The 19,325-nt window shown below is 39.1% G+C and overlaps 1 protein-coding gene across 1 annotated transcript in view; it reads right to left on the reverse strand.

Annotated features, from left to right (window-relative positions):
• Positions 1–522: 522 nt before the first annotated feature.
• The window catches only part of LOC124607191 (lipid droplet-regulating VLDL assembly factor AUP1-like), a 93,806-nt gene continuing 75,003 nt past the window's right edge, over positions 523–19,325 (reverse strand). The window contains exons 8-9 of the mRNA XM_047139412.1: positions 18,153–18,283; positions 523–1,207 (exon numbers count right to left, since the gene is read on the reverse strand). Coding sequence (XP_046995368.1) covers positions 1,058–1,207; positions 18,153–18,283 — 281 coding nt within the window. The 3' untranslated portion in view covers positions 523–1,057. The remainder of the gene's footprint in view (positions 1,208–18,152; positions 18,284–19,325) is intronic.

A 19,325-nucleotide genomic window follows, 5' to 3' on the forward strand; every position in this document is an offset into this window, starting at 1 on the left:
TCTTTAAACAGTTATTTCATTACAATTTCATTCTTGAAAAATAAAAACTAAAATCAGTTATTTTCAGTGCAAAAATATCCTTTTAACAATATGTCAGATCATGAAAAGAATCTACACAAATTTTGAAACTGCATATAGCTTTTTATTTAAAGAGAGTTTATTTTGTGTTAACGGAAGAAGGTATTTTTCTGTGCATATTTCTTATTTGCACTGACACTAAACAGTAAATTTTGTAAGAACATGAATAACCTCCATTATCTGATTTAATTGTCAAGCTCAACCAACATCAATTTCCTATCAGTGATTTAAAAAAAAAAAAAAAAAAAAAAAAAATATTTTCTGCATCTGAAAAGTCTTGCTCTCAAGGTCACACTATTTAATGCAAGGACATTATCTCCTGATAAAACTGTAACGTTAGCAACTATCATTTAACTGCCCAGTTTCATACATGTACTCGGTCCCTTGTTATGCTTAGCAATGTTATAGTAGTGTTGATGTCTGCAACCAAAATTAGATACTGTATTATATTTCTTACATTGTAAGAAAAATGTTCTACACACTTTATTCTGTTTTACAGAAGTACAAGTAATAAATCAATAATATCCGAAAAATGCATAATTACTTCCGGCATCAGTACAAAATCAGTTGTGCATTAGCTTAAGACAAGAAATCCATGATTAAAATTTAAAATTAATTTTCCATTCAATATGTATTTCTTTCTGTTATATGCTTATGGTGATGCAGGGTAATCTAAGTACAATTTTTATTCCCCACTAGCATTCTTCACGTCCATACAAGAAGACTGCAAGCAGCGTAATTTCATTCAATCGATTTTCGGTATTGTCTTCCAAGAGATCCCAAAATAGCAGCAATTGCCATTTAACACTAAAGAGGTACATGACTTTCATACAATATTTACAAGTGGCTGTACAACACTCTACATAAAAAAGTCAGTCTCACACGACCAGGATTTTCCTAAGACACTGATTTTATGTCCACAGAACAACATTTTCTGTCACCATTTGGTAGATAACTGAACTGGCCATTGAAGTCTTGCTTAACAGTTAAGTCCCATTTTCAAACCATGTTTTTCTATGTACTTCTGACGAGCATTTTCTATAAGACGTGCTTTACGTTCATGAAATGACTGCATACGCTCCTGAGCAGATTTTGGGAAGCAAGGCGGGCAGCTTTCTGAGCTGGTGCTCTGCAAAAAGAAAAACAGAAAGTACATTAAGTGAAGAATTCTCATCTGGTATCAAGTAAGTTACTCTTCAAAATTTAAACTGCTAATGCTGACAAGGATATAAACAAAATGAACTGAAGATCAAGTGTTGCAGAAACCATCTTTCTATTTCGTAATGCATATTTTGGGGCAGATGTCCATAAAATTATGGGAACAAAAGCCCTGTCTAAAAGTCCACCAAGTGAAACATTACAGTTGTAGTTTCCTGATTTTCCACTACATTCCCTTTCACTAGCTTATGGTTCCCATGTTGGCCACTAAATAGAGTGAACATGTTGCAAAGGCTTGTGTATTTCTCATCATCCTCCTCCTCCTCTACTTTGAGGCCTTTGCCATAACAAGTTTCTGTCGTGAATCAGCAAGTCTAAACATAGCTAGACCAATACAGAAATTGTACGATATGTATAACACAGCTAACAGCTTGCAACAGGATTTTACTTTAAACTGGCTTCAACTATGGGTGTCTTTATCAGAAAATCCAAACAATTACATGTAGTAACAGGTGAACAGATTTAAGAGCAACATATGCTTGTCATATAAAATACTTCATAGGAAGACAATATTTAAATCATATAAAATTACAGACTTCAGAACTGACAAAGTTGGTAATTGTCAGTAAAATTATGGCTACATAGTGTACAGTGTGTTATGCCATGTATCTATAATTTTACTGACAATTAGCAACCTTATGTCAGTTCCAATGTCTGTAATGAAATATTAAGGTATTTCTAAGCACGAAGTAAATTTTTACTCTACTCTTCCCTTCTCACTGACTCTCACATTCACACACAAGTTTTAACAACTAACCCAGGGAAACTAATTGAGTGGACCAAATGACATGGAATTCAGTCCAAAGGAAACAAAATAACATGGGAATGCAATTTAGAACTAAAAACAAACCCAGGTAGCTGATACATCGATCAATTCAATGATTCTGTGCTTGATTTAATTTGTAAACAAGTTCATAATGCACCTTAACATAGATGGCTTATCAGTAGGAATGATGTAGAAGCTATATCAATTGAGACTATTTCTGGAGGACAAATTCTGTAAAAGTTATATGCTTAAATGAATTTGTAGGGGAGTTGGAACAGGTTTGGAAGATCAAGCATTCGAATAAATGAAAAGCACCAGTTTGCTTTTGTTCTACAATATTACTTTTATTGTTAACCAGTTTTCGACTTACAAGGCCATCTTCAGACATAGTTCAACCTCCTGATGCAACCTGGTCTAGTACCAATTTTATTTTATTTTATTAGTTTTGTTTATTAATAGAAACTGTTATGTAAGCATGCTATTCCTATTTTGTGCTAAAGGTTTTCCTGTCTACTCCATTGTTATTTATGTACTGTTCAGTTTTTACATTTTCATTGCAAAGATGTTTGAACACAGCTATTTTTTTTTAAAAAAAAAACCCTTATAAGCTGAAAACCGGTTAACAATAAAAGTCATATTGGAGAACAAAAGCAAACTGGTGCTTTTCATTTATTATAATGTTGTTCGAGCAAGAACCAACAGAAGAGCCTGTTAATATCAAGCATTCTAGTAAAGCATATGCTAAGTTTTGCAGTCAGACAAGATTTAAATTGCTTGAGCAAGGAAATACTAACTGAAAGCTGCTTTAGTTTAGTTTAGTTTATTTTAGTTATGTCATGTTCCATAGATCATTTTTATGATTATTTTATCGATGTGATATGGAACAAGTAAGATTACAAGATATGTACACACACACACACACACACACACACACACACACACACACACACATGAATAGTGCTAATATTAATATTACTGCAATTTTTAGTTCTACACATGCAACTACATGAAACTCTTCCATGGAATAGAAGGAGTTGTCCAAAAGAAATGATTTTAAGCTAGATTTAAAACTTGATCTGCTACCTGACAGACACTTTATGTTGTTGGGCAAATGATCAAAGATTTTTGTTGCTGAATGATGTACTACTTTTTGAGCAACTGACAGCTTTAACAACGGATAGGAAAGGTCATTTTTCCCTCTAGTGTTGCACTGTTTTCCGCAAATTGAGATGGATTATTTATAACGAATTTCATTAGCTAATATATGTACTCTGATGGTGCAGTTAAAATACATAACTCCTTGACCAAGTGCCTACATGATGTCCTTGGGAGAACACCACTAATTATTCTCACTGCTCTCTTTTGTGCAATCAATACTTTACGTCTAAGTGGTGAGTTACACCAGAAAACTATTCCATAAGACATTATTGAGTGGAATGCAAAGCACGTTAGGAGGCTGATCTCTTTATTACCAAGACTAGCAATTATACAAAGAGCGAAAGAAGCTGAACTTAATTGTTTGAGAAGCTCAGTAATATGCTTCTTCCAGTTCAAGTTGTCATCAATGTGAACACCCAAAAATTTGGAGAAATCTACCCTCTTAACTGAGCCCAGTTCATGTGCTACATCAATTGCCAGTATGGCTATTTGGTGTACAGAACTGGATATAGTGAGTTTTTTCAAAATTAAGGGAGAGTCCATTTTCTGAGAACCACTTAATAATTCTTTCAAAGACATCCTTAACAATATCTTCAGCTTCTTTTTCTGGGATGGGATTTATTACAACAGTCGTGTCATCTGCAAAAAGTACTAGTTCAAATAGTTAGCCAGGCTGTTTCCTGCTCCTCCCACTATAAGAAATGGTCCTCACCATCACAATCTTTGCACAAGGCCCCAAGGTTTTCTGTAACATGGCTAAGCTTAGCACTAGGTTTCACAATGCTTGTGACCTGGTACTTGCCTCTTAGCCTATCCTGTAGCAACTGGCCTACACTTCTCCCATGACTGCTACCTAACAGCAGGACTCTCTTCTTTCTGCTTGACTTTACTCCCGACCTAGCATTACAATTGTTACTATGAGTCTGCTGCATTCTACTTTGCTCAAAAACAAAATGTTAGAATACTGAGTATTCATTATCAGCATATATCATATACCTTCCTATTCAGCCACATGAGCATTTCTATACAAATTTGAATGTTGCTGAGTAGGTTGGCCATAATTCTTACTGATATCAACAGATATAAAAGATGACAGACTTGCCATTTCTCTGAAGGACTTGTTGCCGACACATGGCCTAACATTAAGTTTTAGTGAGTACACTTGAGTAACAATCTTCTGCAACATGTATAGATAATATAGTGAGCAGTACAAATTATTTTGCTACAGATAAGTTCATATTAGACCTTAACAATATAATAAAAAGGAAAGTTGCTACTCACCATACAGCACAGATGCTGAGTTGCAGATAGGCACAACAAAAATACTCACACTATGAGCAGCAGCACCAGTGCATGATGGGAGTAGCAACCGAGTGGGAGTAAGGAGGAGGCTGGGAAGGGGAGGTGAAGAGGTGGAAGGGTAGGGGTGGCGGAAAGTGAAGTGCTGCTGGCGAGCATGCAGGGACGAGGTGGAGATAAGGTAGGGCAGCTATGTGCAGTCGGGAGGTTAGAAGGATGACAGGGGAAAGGTCAGGAGGGGTAGCGGAAAAGGAGAGTTCTGGGTGGTACTGAGTTATGAGGGTAAATCTCCTCTGTGGCTGGACAGTGGGACTTTGGTAGGTGGTGGGAGACTGGAAAGATAAGGCACGAGAGATTTGTTTTTGGACCAGGTTGGGAGGGTAATCAGGGTCTGTGAAGGCTTCAGTGAGACCCTCTTATATTGCCAGAGGGACCACTCATCACTGCAGTTGCGGACATGGTTGGCTAGGCTATATGGAAGGGAATTCTTGGTACGAAATGGGTGGCAGCTGTCTAAGTGGAGGTACTGCTGCTGGTTAAATGGTTTGCTTCACTGACTCTCCACAGTTCCTGTCCCTTCACTGCATGGTGCCCTGCGTGTCACTATTGATGCCGCTTCCCTTTACACTAAAATTCCTAATGCCCATGGCCTTACCGCCATTGAACACTACCTTTCCCAATGCCCGATGGAGTCCAGACCAACAATCTCCTCCATAGTTGCCATGACCAACTATATCCTCACTCACAATTACTTCTCCTTTGAAGGTATTACCTACAAAAAAAATCCAGGGTACAGCTATAGTCATCCGCATGACACCATCCTATGCCAACCTATTCATACGCCACTAGAGGAGTCCTTCCTAAACACCCAGAATCCTAAACCCCACACTTGGTTCAGATTCGCTGATGACATCTTTGCAATCTAGATCGAGGGTGAGGACATCCTGTCTACATTCCTCCAGAACCTCAACAACTTTTCCCCCATTTGCTTCACCTGGTTCTACTCAACCCAACAAGCCACCTTCCTAGATGTTGGCCTCCATCTCAAAGATGGCTACATCAGCAGCTCTATCCATATCAATCCTACTAATTACCAGCAATAACTCAACTTCGACAGCTGCCACCCATTCCCTACCAAGAAGTCCTTTCCATACAGCCTAGCCACCCGTGGTCATCGCATCTGCAGTGATGAGTGGATCCTCTCAAAATATACTGAGGGTCACACTGAAGCCTTCACAGCCTGTAATTAGCCATCCAACCTTGTACAAAAACAGATCTCGCATGCCTTATCTTTCCAGAGTCCCATCACCTCACAATGTCCCATTGTCCAGCCACAGAGGTGGTATCCCCTCGTAACTCAGTACCATCCAGGACTGGAGCAACTAAATTACATTCTCCGCCAGGGTTTCGACTACCTCTAATCTTGCCATGAAATGAGAAATGTCCTGCCCTCTATCCTTCCCACCCCTCACACAGTGGTGTTCCGTCATGCCTACACAATATACTCGTCCATCCCTATATGACTCCTACACCCAACCCATTACCTCATGTCTCCCTCTAATAGACCTAGATGCAAGGCCTGTCCCATACATCCTCCCACCCCCACCACCACCACCACCACCACCACCACCACCACCACCTACTCCAGTCCAGTGACAAACATCACCTATCCCATCAAAGGCAGGACTTCATCTGAAACCAGTCATGTGATCTACAAGCTAAGCTGCAACCAAGGTGCTGCCTTCTATGTGGACATGACAACCAACGAGCTGTTTTCAGCACGAATGGCCATCGACAAACTGTGCCCAAGAAACAAGTGGATCACCCTGTTGCTGAGCATGCTGCCAAACATGACTACTCCATTTCAATGAGTGCTTCACAGCCTATGCCATATGGACCCTTCCCACCAACACCAGCTTTTCTGAATTGAAGAGGTGGGAACTTTCCCTGCAATATATCCTATGTTCCCATAACCCTCCTGTCCTCAACCTTCGTTAGTCATTGTCCTCACCCACCCAGCTCCTTCCTTGTTCCCTGTTCCCATTCCAGCACTACTCAGCCCTCATTCCACCATCACACCCAGTCTTTTTACTTCTCTCCTTTTCCACTATCCCCCTCCCCTCCCCACCTCTCCCCCTGCCATCCCACTAACCTCCCGACTGCACATAGCTGCGCTACCTTATCTCCATCTCATCCCTGCACGCTCACCAGCAGCACTTAACTGTCTGCCACCCCTACCCTACTACCCTCCCCTTTCCCATCCCAGTCTACTCCTTACCCCCACCCAATTGCCACTCCCGTCATGCACTGGTACTGCTGCTCACAGTGCAGCTTCAGTTATCTGAGACTGCAGTCGCACATAAATCCCAATATAGTGCAACACAGATCAGGAGTAGTTAAATTTACTCATTTATCCTGCCATAAAGTGGCTAGCATTATAAAATCCCTAAAGAATTTAAGATCTGTGGGATGGGATGAAATTCCAACAAAAATAATAAAGGCAAGATGTGCTAATATTGTATCCCTACTTTGCCACAAAGTTCACCGCACAATTATGATATAATTACTGCTAGGTTGCAGCAGTAATGAAAAAACAAGACAGTCAACGTGAAGTGTTTCAAACCTAGAAAATACACGATGAAGGGGCCCAGTCACCACCTTTTCTTGTGTCACTTATAAGTCAGTTTCATCTTTTTGCATGTATTTCTGCTGTACTGCATTTAGTAACAATATCAATTATCAACCTTTTACATTCAAACACTGAGTTTCGAAGAATATGTTCTGTCGTAACTGAGGAAAAGTTGTCTATTTCCAGCTAGTGAAATCTTATTGGCTGACGACTTGTTAAGTCACCCAATAGCCAGTGCAGACACCACACCACACTAACACATGGAAAGTGAGCTCACATACTGGATGTGTGGAGAGGAGGAAGTGGCTCTTCAACGATGGGAGTGCAAGAAGGGGAAAAGCATTTTGTGAAGTGCTGAAAATATACTTTTCATGCAGATGATGTGCTATGACAGAGATGTCACACAGAAATAGAACAGGGATTTTTGCGATAGAACATTTTAAAGACTTTCGTGTTCAAATCTAATACGATACTGTTGCCGCAACCACGTACACAACTCGCATGTATACTTCACACCACACACTGTAGATCATGAAGATTGGCAGCAGTGATAAAGAGCATGAAATGAACTGTAGCATCTGAGTTTTCTTGCAAATTTTACACAGTTCACAGAAATTTACAGAGCAGACTTCTAATAAGCTTGTAACATCAATTGGTGAAGTAAACTAATTTTTGCATGTGTGTGTTTCTCTCATGAAGTCTAAAATAACATTTTTAACACTAGTGAGCATACAACGTGCAGGTTGTAAGAAAAGCATTAAACAATAACAGCGATAGTGACAAAGTTTGTCATTAGTCAGGCTTCAGCTACCTAAGGCTGTGGTCTTGTGTGTGTGTGTGTGTGTGTGTGTGTGTGTGTGTGTGTGTGTGTGTGTGTGGGGGGGGGGGGGGGGGGGGGCTGTAATCTTACTTTGTGACAGCCTTTTTATTGTGCCTATCTGCGACTCAGCATATCCATTATATGGTGAGAGGCAACTATCCTGTTCATAATATTGTTAAAGTTTGTCATTAAGTAGATGTCCACATTTATGCTTATGGTTTAATCGCTTAGCTGTTGGTACTTGGTTTAATTCAACACGTTCGTCAATTTTTGCTTTTTTTCTGGGTGAGAACAAAGGATGATCTCTCAAAAATGCCTGTTTCAAACATATAATTTATGGTCAGGGCATGTTGGAAAATAGCTCAATTACCTTGTACCCAGATATCAATTTAAATTTTTTGACGAGTTTTTACTTGCTGTTACACATCCATGATTTTTTAAGAACTGATGAAATTCATTACCACAGATTAGTGTATAAACATTGAATTGTACATTTAATTTCCTTCACTTAGACAGATTTTATACAAAGTATTGGAGAGGATTGTGATTTTTAATCATATATTCCAATTAAATGTGTTTTTATTTTGGGAGGTTTTAACATTTTCCTCAATTTTGTATCTTTCAACTCTGGACCACATGAAAATGTAAAATAGGGGTTTCACTGTACCAGTTTTTGCTAAAATATTTGAGCAAACAGTGTGTAATCGATTAGAGAAGTATGAGAAAAACCACAACATTATTCTTGATTATTAGTGTGGATTTAGGACAGTTCAAAGCACTGTGCATGCTATGAATGAACTAATCACTAAAATAAGCAGAGGCCTTGATAACAAAGAGTGTATATATATGTTATCTTTAGCGACCTCACTGAAGTGTTTGATACAGGAAACCAGAAGCTGCTGCTCCACAAAATAGCAGCTTATGGCTTCCATGGAAAAACTTTAAGCTGGTTCTCATCCTATCTCAAAAATGGAAAACAGAGGGTAGTTATAAAACAAACAGGTGAGAAAGCCTGTTCTAGTTGGAAGGAAATAGAAGCAAGCATATCCCAGGGGCCCATAATAGTTCCGTTAATGTTCCTGTATTACTTACACAATGTCTCATGTAAAGCAAAATCAGAAACCATTGTGTATGCAGATGACTCAACAGCAGTAGTATGCTTTAAAAACAATGAAGAACTGGCACAGAATACAAAACAAACTCTTCAAGAAACAGAAAACTGGATAAATAATAATGCTGTGAAACTGTACATTACAAAAACATAAATTGTACCTATTAGGACCAAACTGCTGAATATATATCACAGTTAAATTATGAGGGCATAGAACTGACCACTGCGGACTCCATTAAATTTCTTGAAGTGACTATAAATAAGAACTCGTCATGAACTGATCTTGTGGATTGCTTAGTGTAGCGATTAAACAATTTTGTTGATGCAGTGAGGATTCTAAATAAAGTAACTGATTTAGTTGTGAAGGAAATTGTTTATCACCCCTATTTTATATCAGCTCTAAGATATGGCACAATTTTTTGGGGCATCAAAAAAGGTAACCTCCTCAGTGAGTTCAGGATACACAAAAAAAAATCGTCAGGGCTTTGATGGGAACAAAGATCAGACAATCATGCAAACCTTCATTTGTAAGCCTTCACTTAATGGCAATATACAGGGTGTTACAAAAAGGTAATACAGGGTGTTACAAAAAGGTACAGCCAAACTTTCAGGAAACATTCCTCACACACAAAGAAAGAAAATATGTTGTGTGGACATGTGTCCGGAAACGTTTACTTTCCATGTTAGAGCTCATTTTATTACTTCTCTTCAAATCACATTGATCATGGAATGGAAACACACAGCAACAGAACGTACCAGCGTGACTTCAAACACTTTGTTACAGGAAATGTTCAAAATGTCCTCCGTTAGCGAGGATACATGCATCCACCCTCCGTCGCATGGAATCCCTGATGGGCTGATGTAGCCCTGGAGAATGGCGTATTGTATCGCAGCCGTCCACAATACGAACACAAAGAGTCTCTACATTTGGTACCGGGGTTGCGTAGACAAGAGCTTTCAAATGCCCCCATAAATGAAAGTCAAGAGGGTTGAGGTCAGGTGAGCGTGGAGGCCATGGAATGGGTCCGCCTCTACCAATCCATCAGTCACCAAATCTGTTGTTGAGAAGCGTACGAACACTTCGACTGAAATGTGCAGGAGCTCCATCGTGCATGACCCACATGTTGTGTCGTACTTGTAAAGGCACATGTTCTAGCAGCACAGGTAGAGTATCCCATATGAAATCATGATAACGTGCTCCATTGAGCGTAGGTGGAAGAACATGGGGCCCAATCAAGACATCACCAACAATGCCTGCCCAAAAGTTTACAGAAAATCTGTGTTGATGACGTGATTGCACAACTGCGTGGGGATTCTCGTCAGCCCACACATGTTGATTGTGAAAATTTACAATTTGATCACGTTGGTTGGTTGGTTGGTTCGTTGTTTGGGGAAGGAGACCAGACAGTGTGGTCATCGGTCTCATCGGATTAGGGAAGGATGGGGAAGGAAGTCGGCCGTGCCCTTTCAGAGGAACCATCCCGGCATTTGCCTGGAGTGATTTAGGGAAATCACGGAAAACCTAAATCAGGATGGCCTGACCCGGGATTGAACCGTCGTCCTCCCGAATGCGAGTCCAGTGTCTAACCACTGCGCCACCTCGCTCGGTTGATCACGTTGGAATGCAGCCTCATCCGTAAAGAGGATTGACACATTGTTGGATGAACCATTCGCAGAAGTGTACCCGTGGAGGTCAATCAGCTGCTGATAGTGCCTGCACACGCTGTACACGATACGGAAACAACTGGTTCTCCCATAGCACCCTCCATACAGTGACGTGGTCAACGTTACCTTGTACAGCAGCAACTTCTCTGATGCTGACATTAGGGTTATCGTCAACTGCATGAAGAACTGCCTCGTCCATTGCAGGTGTCCTCGTCGTTCTAGGTCTTCCCCACTCGCGAGTCATAAGCTGGAATGTTCCGTGCTCCCTAAGACGCCGATCAATTGCTTCAAACGTCTTCCTGTCAGAACACCTTCGTTCTGGAAATCTGTCTCGATACAAACGTACCGTGCCACAGCTATTGCCCCGTGCTAATCCATACATCAAATGGGCATCTGCCAACTCTGCATTTTTAAACATTGTACTGACTGCAAAACCACGTTTGTGATGAACACTAACCTGTTGATGCTACGTACTGATGTGCTTGATGCTAGTATTGTAGAGCAATGAGTCACATGTCAACAAAACCACGAAAGTCAACATTACCTTCCTTCAATTGGGCCAACTGGCGGTGAATCGAGGAAGTACAGTACATACTGACGAAACTGAAATGAGCCCTAACATGGAAATTAAGCGTTTCCGGACACATGTCCACATAACATCTTTTCTTTATTTGTGTGTGAGGAATGTTTCCTGAAAGTTTGGCCGTACCTTTTTGTAACCTCTTTGAGCTTAAAAGACACACACACACACACACACACACACACACACACACACACACACAAAGACACACACACACACCTTTTTGACGGAAAATCTTTTACACAGGCTAATGACAGAAGGCCTCCTCCATGTTACCTTGCCATAGACTCAGCTTATTTGAAAATACACTGTATTACATGACTTTGGAGATTTGCCATAAAATACAGTCCAAGTTCAAGCAAGGCAAGTTATAAACCACATCAGTAAACACTGGAAAATATTTAAAAAGCAAGTGTTATTACTGTGTGTAAGATTTTATAAATGAGGAAGGCAAGTAGAGGATATTAATTTTTTTCTACTTTATATTATGAGCTCCTTACATGTTTTTGTTCTCTTTTAATAGAGATATGGATTCTTCTTATACATGCCCATATCTATAAACTATAAAAACAAAAATAAAAAAAATAGAAAGAAGCTGTTTGAAAAAATTTAAAAAAGAGGAAGAAATATAACATGTATTTAGCTTTTTGTGGTGTAATGTGCTTGTGTGTGCATGCAGAAACCTTCTTTTCATGTATGTTGATTTTATATATACCTATGTAGGCACAGAACAGTATTCATTGACAAGTCACCATCGTTTCAATCAAGTAATTGTATATAACATATCACGTGACAATAAAAATTCTACTCTATTCCCACAAATTCTTGTGCAATGATGCTCGATGAACATGCATTACTTACCTGGATAAAAGATATTATAAGTGCAGTTGAATGTTACAAAAGAGCAAATGGTGCAAAGCAGCAAAAAACAGATACACATCATCTTGAAGTGAGTGGTCTTGATGAGATGCCAGCAACTGTGTCAAGGGCTCCACATTGGCCACGAGACAGACAGAGGAAGAGGCCCATGGGGACTCAGTGACACTGATCAAGGCCAAAAGTAAATCCAAGAATGGGCATCAGTCGTCAGCATCTCTTGTTATAAACAGGAAGACTATTTTGTGTTGTGCATTATGGAGGAGGAGGCTGAGAACTGGGTCCCCTATTACACATCAGATGCAAGGTTAGCCTCTATAGAATGGAAGAATCTAAGATCTGCAATCAAGTAGCAGTCCAAAGTGGCACATTCTGTTGGTAACATCATGCTTTCTAGATACAAAGGGCATTCTGATGTTCAATTTCAGTTTGTCACAGAAGTGATCCTCCAATATGTCCTTCAGGTTGAAATACACTACTGGATGAAAGATCACAACTGCTTTAATTCCATCATCTGTTGCTACATGATTACAATCTAAGATCCCACAGTCACAAGTAAGCTGTAACAGTAAAAATGACTGGCTGCAAAGTGCTGTTTCTGCTTTGTGTAGATAGTAGAAATGAGAGTAGTTTGAGTTGTGCGATACGGTCAATGTGGATGAAAATTATATAGAAAACAAAGAAAACTGCCATTCTAACCTCACAGTAGGACAAAAACTGAAGAATGTTTCCTAAAAATGACTCAAGAAATGACAGGTCACATGCTAGTAGAGTCTGTTATGAGAAAACAACATGTATATACTTAACATACTGCTCCACCAGGAAGAAAAATAAAAGGAGAAATCTGACTTGGCAATGCTGAAAATTAACTAAAAATCAAAGTATGTATTACCAAACGATAAATAAATAGGATATGACACTCCCAAACTGCTTAAGAACCTCAAGCAGCCATTAACTATTAAAAGACCAAATAAAAAATAGGTTCAAAGCTAAGAAGTATGAGACACCTAAGGTAAGAAACCGCAAGTACAGGAAGATATGCTAGATTTAATTAAGGAACAAATTCAACATTTTGGAAAATGAAGATTAAACAGATACAGATGAAAGTGATAATTATTTGATGAAAGAATTTATCCAAAAGGTACATGATGTTGCAGCTACAAAGAGACTAAAATAATGCAACATCTCAATTAGAAAAAAGAAGCTATTAAAGAGCAGATGATAGTTTCAAACAGACAATAATATGATCATCACAGAACATATTATACTTCTTGTTGTTGTGGTCTTCCGTCCAGAGACTGGTTTGATGCAGCTCTCCATGCTACTCTATCCTGTGCAAGCTGCTTCATCTCCCAGTACCTACTGCAACCTACATCTTTCTGAATCTGCTTAGTGTATTCATCTCTTGGGTCTCCCTCTACGATTTTTACCCTCCACACTACCTCCAATACTAAACTGGTGATCCCTTGAAGCCTCAGAACATGTCCTACCAACTGATCTCTTCTTCTAGTCAAGTTGTGCCACAAACTTCTCTTCTCCCCAATTCTATTCAATACCTCCTCATTAGTTATGTGATCTACCCATCTAATCTTCAGCATTCTATCCTCTTCTTGTCCAAACTATTTATCACCCATGTTTCACTTCCCTACATGGCTACACTCCATACAAATACTTTCAGAAACGAATTCCTGACACTTAAATCTACACTCGATGTTAACAAATTTCTCTTCTTCAGAAACGTTTCCTTGCCACTGCCAGTCTACGTTTTATATCCTCTCTACTTCGACCATCATCAGTTATTTTGCTCCCCAAATAGCAAAACTCCTTTACTACTTTTAAGTGTCTCATTTGCTAAACTAATTCCCTCAGCATCACCCGACTTAATTCGACTACATTCCATTATCCTCATTTTACTTTTGTTGATGTTCATGTTATATCCTTTCAAGACACTATCCATTCCATTCAGCTGCTCTTCCAGGTCCTTTGCTGTCTCTGACAGAGTTACAATGTCATCGGCAAACCTCAAAGTTTTTATTTCTTCTCCATGAATTTTAATTCCTACTCCAAATTTTTCTTTTGTTTCCTTTACTGCTTACTCAATGTACAGAATGAAGTAACATTGGAGATAGGCTACAACCCTGTCTCACTCCCTTCCCAACCACTGCTTCCCTTTCATGCCCCTCGACTCTTATAACTGCTATCTGGTTTCTGTACAAATTGTAAATAGCCTTTCGCTCCCTGTATTTTATCCCTGCCACCTTCAAAATTTGAAAGAGTATTCCAGTCAATATTGTCAAAAGCTTTCTCTAAGTCTACAAATGCTAGAAACAGAGGTTTGCCTTTCCTTAATCTATCTTCTAAGATACGTCATAGGGTAAGTATTGCCTGATGTGTTCCAACATTTCTCCAGAATCCAAACTGATCTTCCCTGAGATCGGCTTCTACCAGTTTTTCCATTTGTCATATTTAACTTAACAAAACTATTAAAATATATCTTCAAGAGGATGTGAAAACAAACAATGAAATATGATAAGAGAAACAACTGGAAACAACAACAGTATGAAGAAGACAAAACATACTTGTTCTGGGAAAATACCCCATTTTGTCAGCTAAATGTCTGTAATTTGTAGATTTTGAGAAAGCTTGAACAGTTTCAAGTAAATCTTTACTAATAGCCCCCGAGGAAAACAGTGTTGATTCAATTTACAATATCATACTAAAAAACAAGTTGAGTCTACAGCTTTCATTAGATCTCTCCAGATTAGTGAGAAAGTCAAAATTAAAGTGGAGACAGACAATAAGACTTCACATAACCAAAACTATTTTCATCAGTTCCTGAGGAAGATTTCAGGTGTTAAAATTGGGAAAAAGAAGAAGAATACAAGTTAATGCATCATTCTGAATCACTTTCTGTGGATTACAGTGCACTATTTGACTCCAGTGAAGATAAACTTAACGGATTTGTGAGCTTGAAAGTAGTCCTGAAATCCAGTTAAAATAAAGTATACTCAACATATCAAAAAGAATATAGTGCGAATCAGAAATGAAGTCACAGAACCAGTTTACAAGTTTTAGTATTTGTGACAGTTGAGGGTAAAAAACTACTGCATCAACAGGACAAGAAAGGAGGGAAAAAATGAGTGAAAATGGAATGCTGTGATTTTGGTAAACTAAACAGAATTTTCAGAACTAATCTTCCAATGTGTCTGAAAAGGAAAGTTAAACTTGTGGCAATAAAATAGATTTTTAATAAGAGAATCATTACAAAAAGTTGAATACTTAGCAAGTAATACAGGGGTCACACTAGCAATTACTTGGTGGAACAGCAAATCACTGATCAGGTTCCAGGTGGGCGAAGAACACACAATCGTAGCTGTAATGAAACAGAAATGGAGGTAGGCATGACATTTAGCCAAGTGAATGGATTGTAAATGGAAAGTTCTCTCTTGCATACCAAGATATAAGAAAACACTGAGACAAAAATCGAACTGAAGATGGGTAAATGACAGAAGAAATGCTGGAGCAACAGCGGTGCCTACAGGTGAATGCCATAATACATACATCAAAAAAAGTTTTGCATTACCTCATTTCCGAGATTTCTGGAACCTGTACACAAAATTAGAATAGAGATCAACATAAACATCATTTCTGCCCTTTTTATTGCTCATGAAAACCACACACTGCATGTTGTACCACCATACAGCGAGACCTTCAGAGGTGGTGGTCCAGATTGCTGTACACACCGGTACCTCTAATACCCAGTAGCACATCCTCTCGCATTGATACATGCCTGTATTCGTCACGGCATACTATCCACAAGTTCGTCAAGGCACTGTTGGTCCAGATTGTCCCATTCCTCAACGGTGATTTGGCGTAGATCCCTCAGAGTGGTTGGTGGGTCACATCGTCCTTAAACAGCCCTTTTCAACTTATCCCAGGCATGTTTGATAGGGTTCACGTCTGAGGACATGCTGGCCACTCTAGTCGAGCGATGTCATTATCCTGAAGGAAGTCATTCACAAGATGTGGATGATGGGGGTGCAATTTGTCATCCGTGAAGACGAATGTCTTGCCAATATGCTGCTGTTATGGTTGCACTATTCGTTGGAGGATGGCATTCAGGTATCATACAGCTGTTACAGTACCTTTCATGACTACCAGCGGCAAACACTGGCCCAAAATAATGCCACCCCAAAACAGCAGGGAACCTCCACCTTGCTGTACTCGCTGGACAGTGTGTCTAAGGCGTTCAGCCTGACCGGGTTGCCTCCAAACACGTCTCCGACGATTGTCTGGTTGAAGGCACATGTTACATTCATCAGTGAAGAGAACATGATGCTAATCCTGGGCAGTCCATTCGGCATGTTGTTGGGCCCACCTGTACAGTGCTGCATGGTGTCGTGGTTGCAAAGATGGACCTCACCATGGACATAGGGAGTGAAGTTGCGCATCATTCAGCCGATTGTGCACAGTTTGAGTCGTAACACGATGGCCTGTGGCTGCACGAAAAGCATTATTCAACATGGTGGCATCGCTGTCAGGGTTCCTCCGAGCCATAATCCGTAGGTAGTGGTCATTCACTGCAGTAGTAGCCCTTGGTCAGGCTGAACGAGGCACGTCATCAACAGTTCCTGTCTCTTTCTATATCCTCCATGTCCGAACAACATCGCTTTGGTTCACTCCGAGATACCTGGACACTTCCCTTGTTGAGAGCCCTTCCTGGCACAAAGTAACAATGCAGACGCGATCGAACTGCGGTATTGACAGTCTAGGCACAGTTGAATTACAGACAACATGAGCCATTTACCTCCTTACTGGTGGAATGACGAACTGATCGGCTGTTAGACCCCCTCCGTCTAATGGGCACTGCTCACGCATGGTTGTTTACATCTTTGAACAGTCTATGGGACTGTGTCTGTGATACAATATCCACAGTAAATGTCTATCTTCAGGAGTTCTGGGAACTGGGCTGATGCAAAACTTTTTTTGATGTGCGTACATTGTAAGACACCACTTTTCCTTCCAATATTAAAGGGTGTTGACAGTGCGTTTCCTTTACTCAGAAAGCTTAGCCACTGAACAAATTTTTTGAGGAATTACAAAGAGAGTTAATTTACATTTTACAATGTATTTCACTGTGCTTTTAATTCTTCTGTTCCATGTATCATACAATGCCTGAATGGGATGTGGTGATACCAGAGTGATCTGAACCACAGCTGCTGTCAGGAGACAAAGATAACACACCTATGAACTACACTCAAAAAATGGTGACAGCTGTGATTCTTACAATGCTTGTGAAGAGTTAAAATATACTTCTTGGTCTGTAGAAAAATGTCTGTACCTACTTATTCTGTAGAAAAATGTCTGTATGCATTTTTAAGTCAACATACTTCAATGAAAGCAGCAACAGTATTTAAATAGTACCACATCAAGCAATTAAAAGTGAAAGATGTGGATAAGTTAAAATACCAGATGAAGATTTTTTTAATATATTTTTGGAAAACATAATTATTTCTCTTGTACTATTATCTATCTTAAAAGCAGGGATATTGCTAGGGCTGCTCACAGCCTATTAAAGAATTTTTAGTACTTGATGCTGCTTATTAGCTCTACTAAAAAAGTATAACCTTTTCCCCCATCTAAAAGAATATATAGCTGGAGGCTGGTCTGAAGGTTCTTTTTTTGAATAACAAACATATAATACAACAATGTCTAAAGAAGACCTTTACCCTGCAGCTTATCTCACATAACTGATGACGAGTGTCAGTTTTTTTCCCTCAACAAATATCCTTCACATAAAGAAGACTGTTGAAATTACTTTTTGTAATTTCCTTCAAACATACTTTCGATAAAAGGCTTATTTATATTCTAACAGAACACAGCAACATCACAACTGAAATTCAAGTACTTTCATATACAGTATTATAGTATATTTATAACTTGTATGATTACCTGTGACGCTCCACTGGGAATACTTGTAATAAGTGTAGATGACAAGGGTGACACACTCTCAGGCAAAGGATCATACCTCACTTGGCCCTCAAGAATATTAGAAATTGTAATGTCAACACTGCGAGTCCTCACTATTAACAAAGAGACAACATTCTAATAAATTTTCTCAAATAAATGAAAACACACACACACACACACACACACACACACACACACACACACACACACACACACAAAGATACCAACACAAAGAAAATGGTTTCACATAAAAATACAGTTCTCCATACACATTACACAGCAACATTATACAACAATTCACAATGTACAAGAAATTCTATGAGGTTTTCCAACACCATTGTATTATAGCATCTGCTCACACAGCAGTTACAACCCACATGTCAGTTAGGAAATAAGAAGTTCCTGTGTTATATTTGTAGCATAGGGCTATTTATTGCACAAATGCCTTGGCTACAAATCTGAGAGTATGGTAAAAGCTATGACAGTCCACAAAATTCTAGTTTTCTGTTATTAACATTAAGAGAGACAAATTTTTCATATTTGTTAAAGACAGTCAACAGAAACTCTCTTGAAGCTTATGAGTTCTGTTGGAACATATTTTGAAATGCTGCCATTCAAGAATAGTTTTATGGCACCAAAAACTGGCATACAGAAACAGGTTTGCAATTATTGTTTATGAGCACTTAATGTCCCAATAACAATGGAACAACTGACGGAAACTTCCTCAAATTATGAAAGCTAATACTAATTACAGAAGTGCAATGTGCTGAGCACATGCTGTGCCATTCCTAATGTCCAATGCTGACTAAGGCAGACGATGAAGCAAACAGTAACATATTTTTTTTTTGAAATTTAAGTTTTAAATTTTTTGTTTGCTTTCGATTTTCTTTTGCTACAACATTTGCGTAATATTCATTGTTATCAGTAGCTATCCTGTGGATCTCTCATTTATTTTATCAGAGTGTGTTGTGTTTACAGAAAGTCTGAAAATTCTTGTTTATGTTTTTTGGTACGAAACATGGCACATCAATTAATACATATTACCTAACGACACCAACCTCTCCTTAGAAATAATTAGTTTTAAAGCAATATTTACATTAAAACAGAGGAAATATATGTCAAATTTGTGTATAACTACTTTCTGTCCAGCAACAG

This window comes from Schistocerca americana, chromosome 3, assembly GCF_021461395.2.
Source record: "Schistocerca americana isolate TAMUIC-IGC-003095 chromosome 3, iqSchAmer2.1, whole genome shotgun sequence".
Lineage (NCBI taxonomy): Eukaryota > Metazoa > Arthropoda > Insecta > Orthoptera > Acrididae > Schistocerca > Schistocerca americana.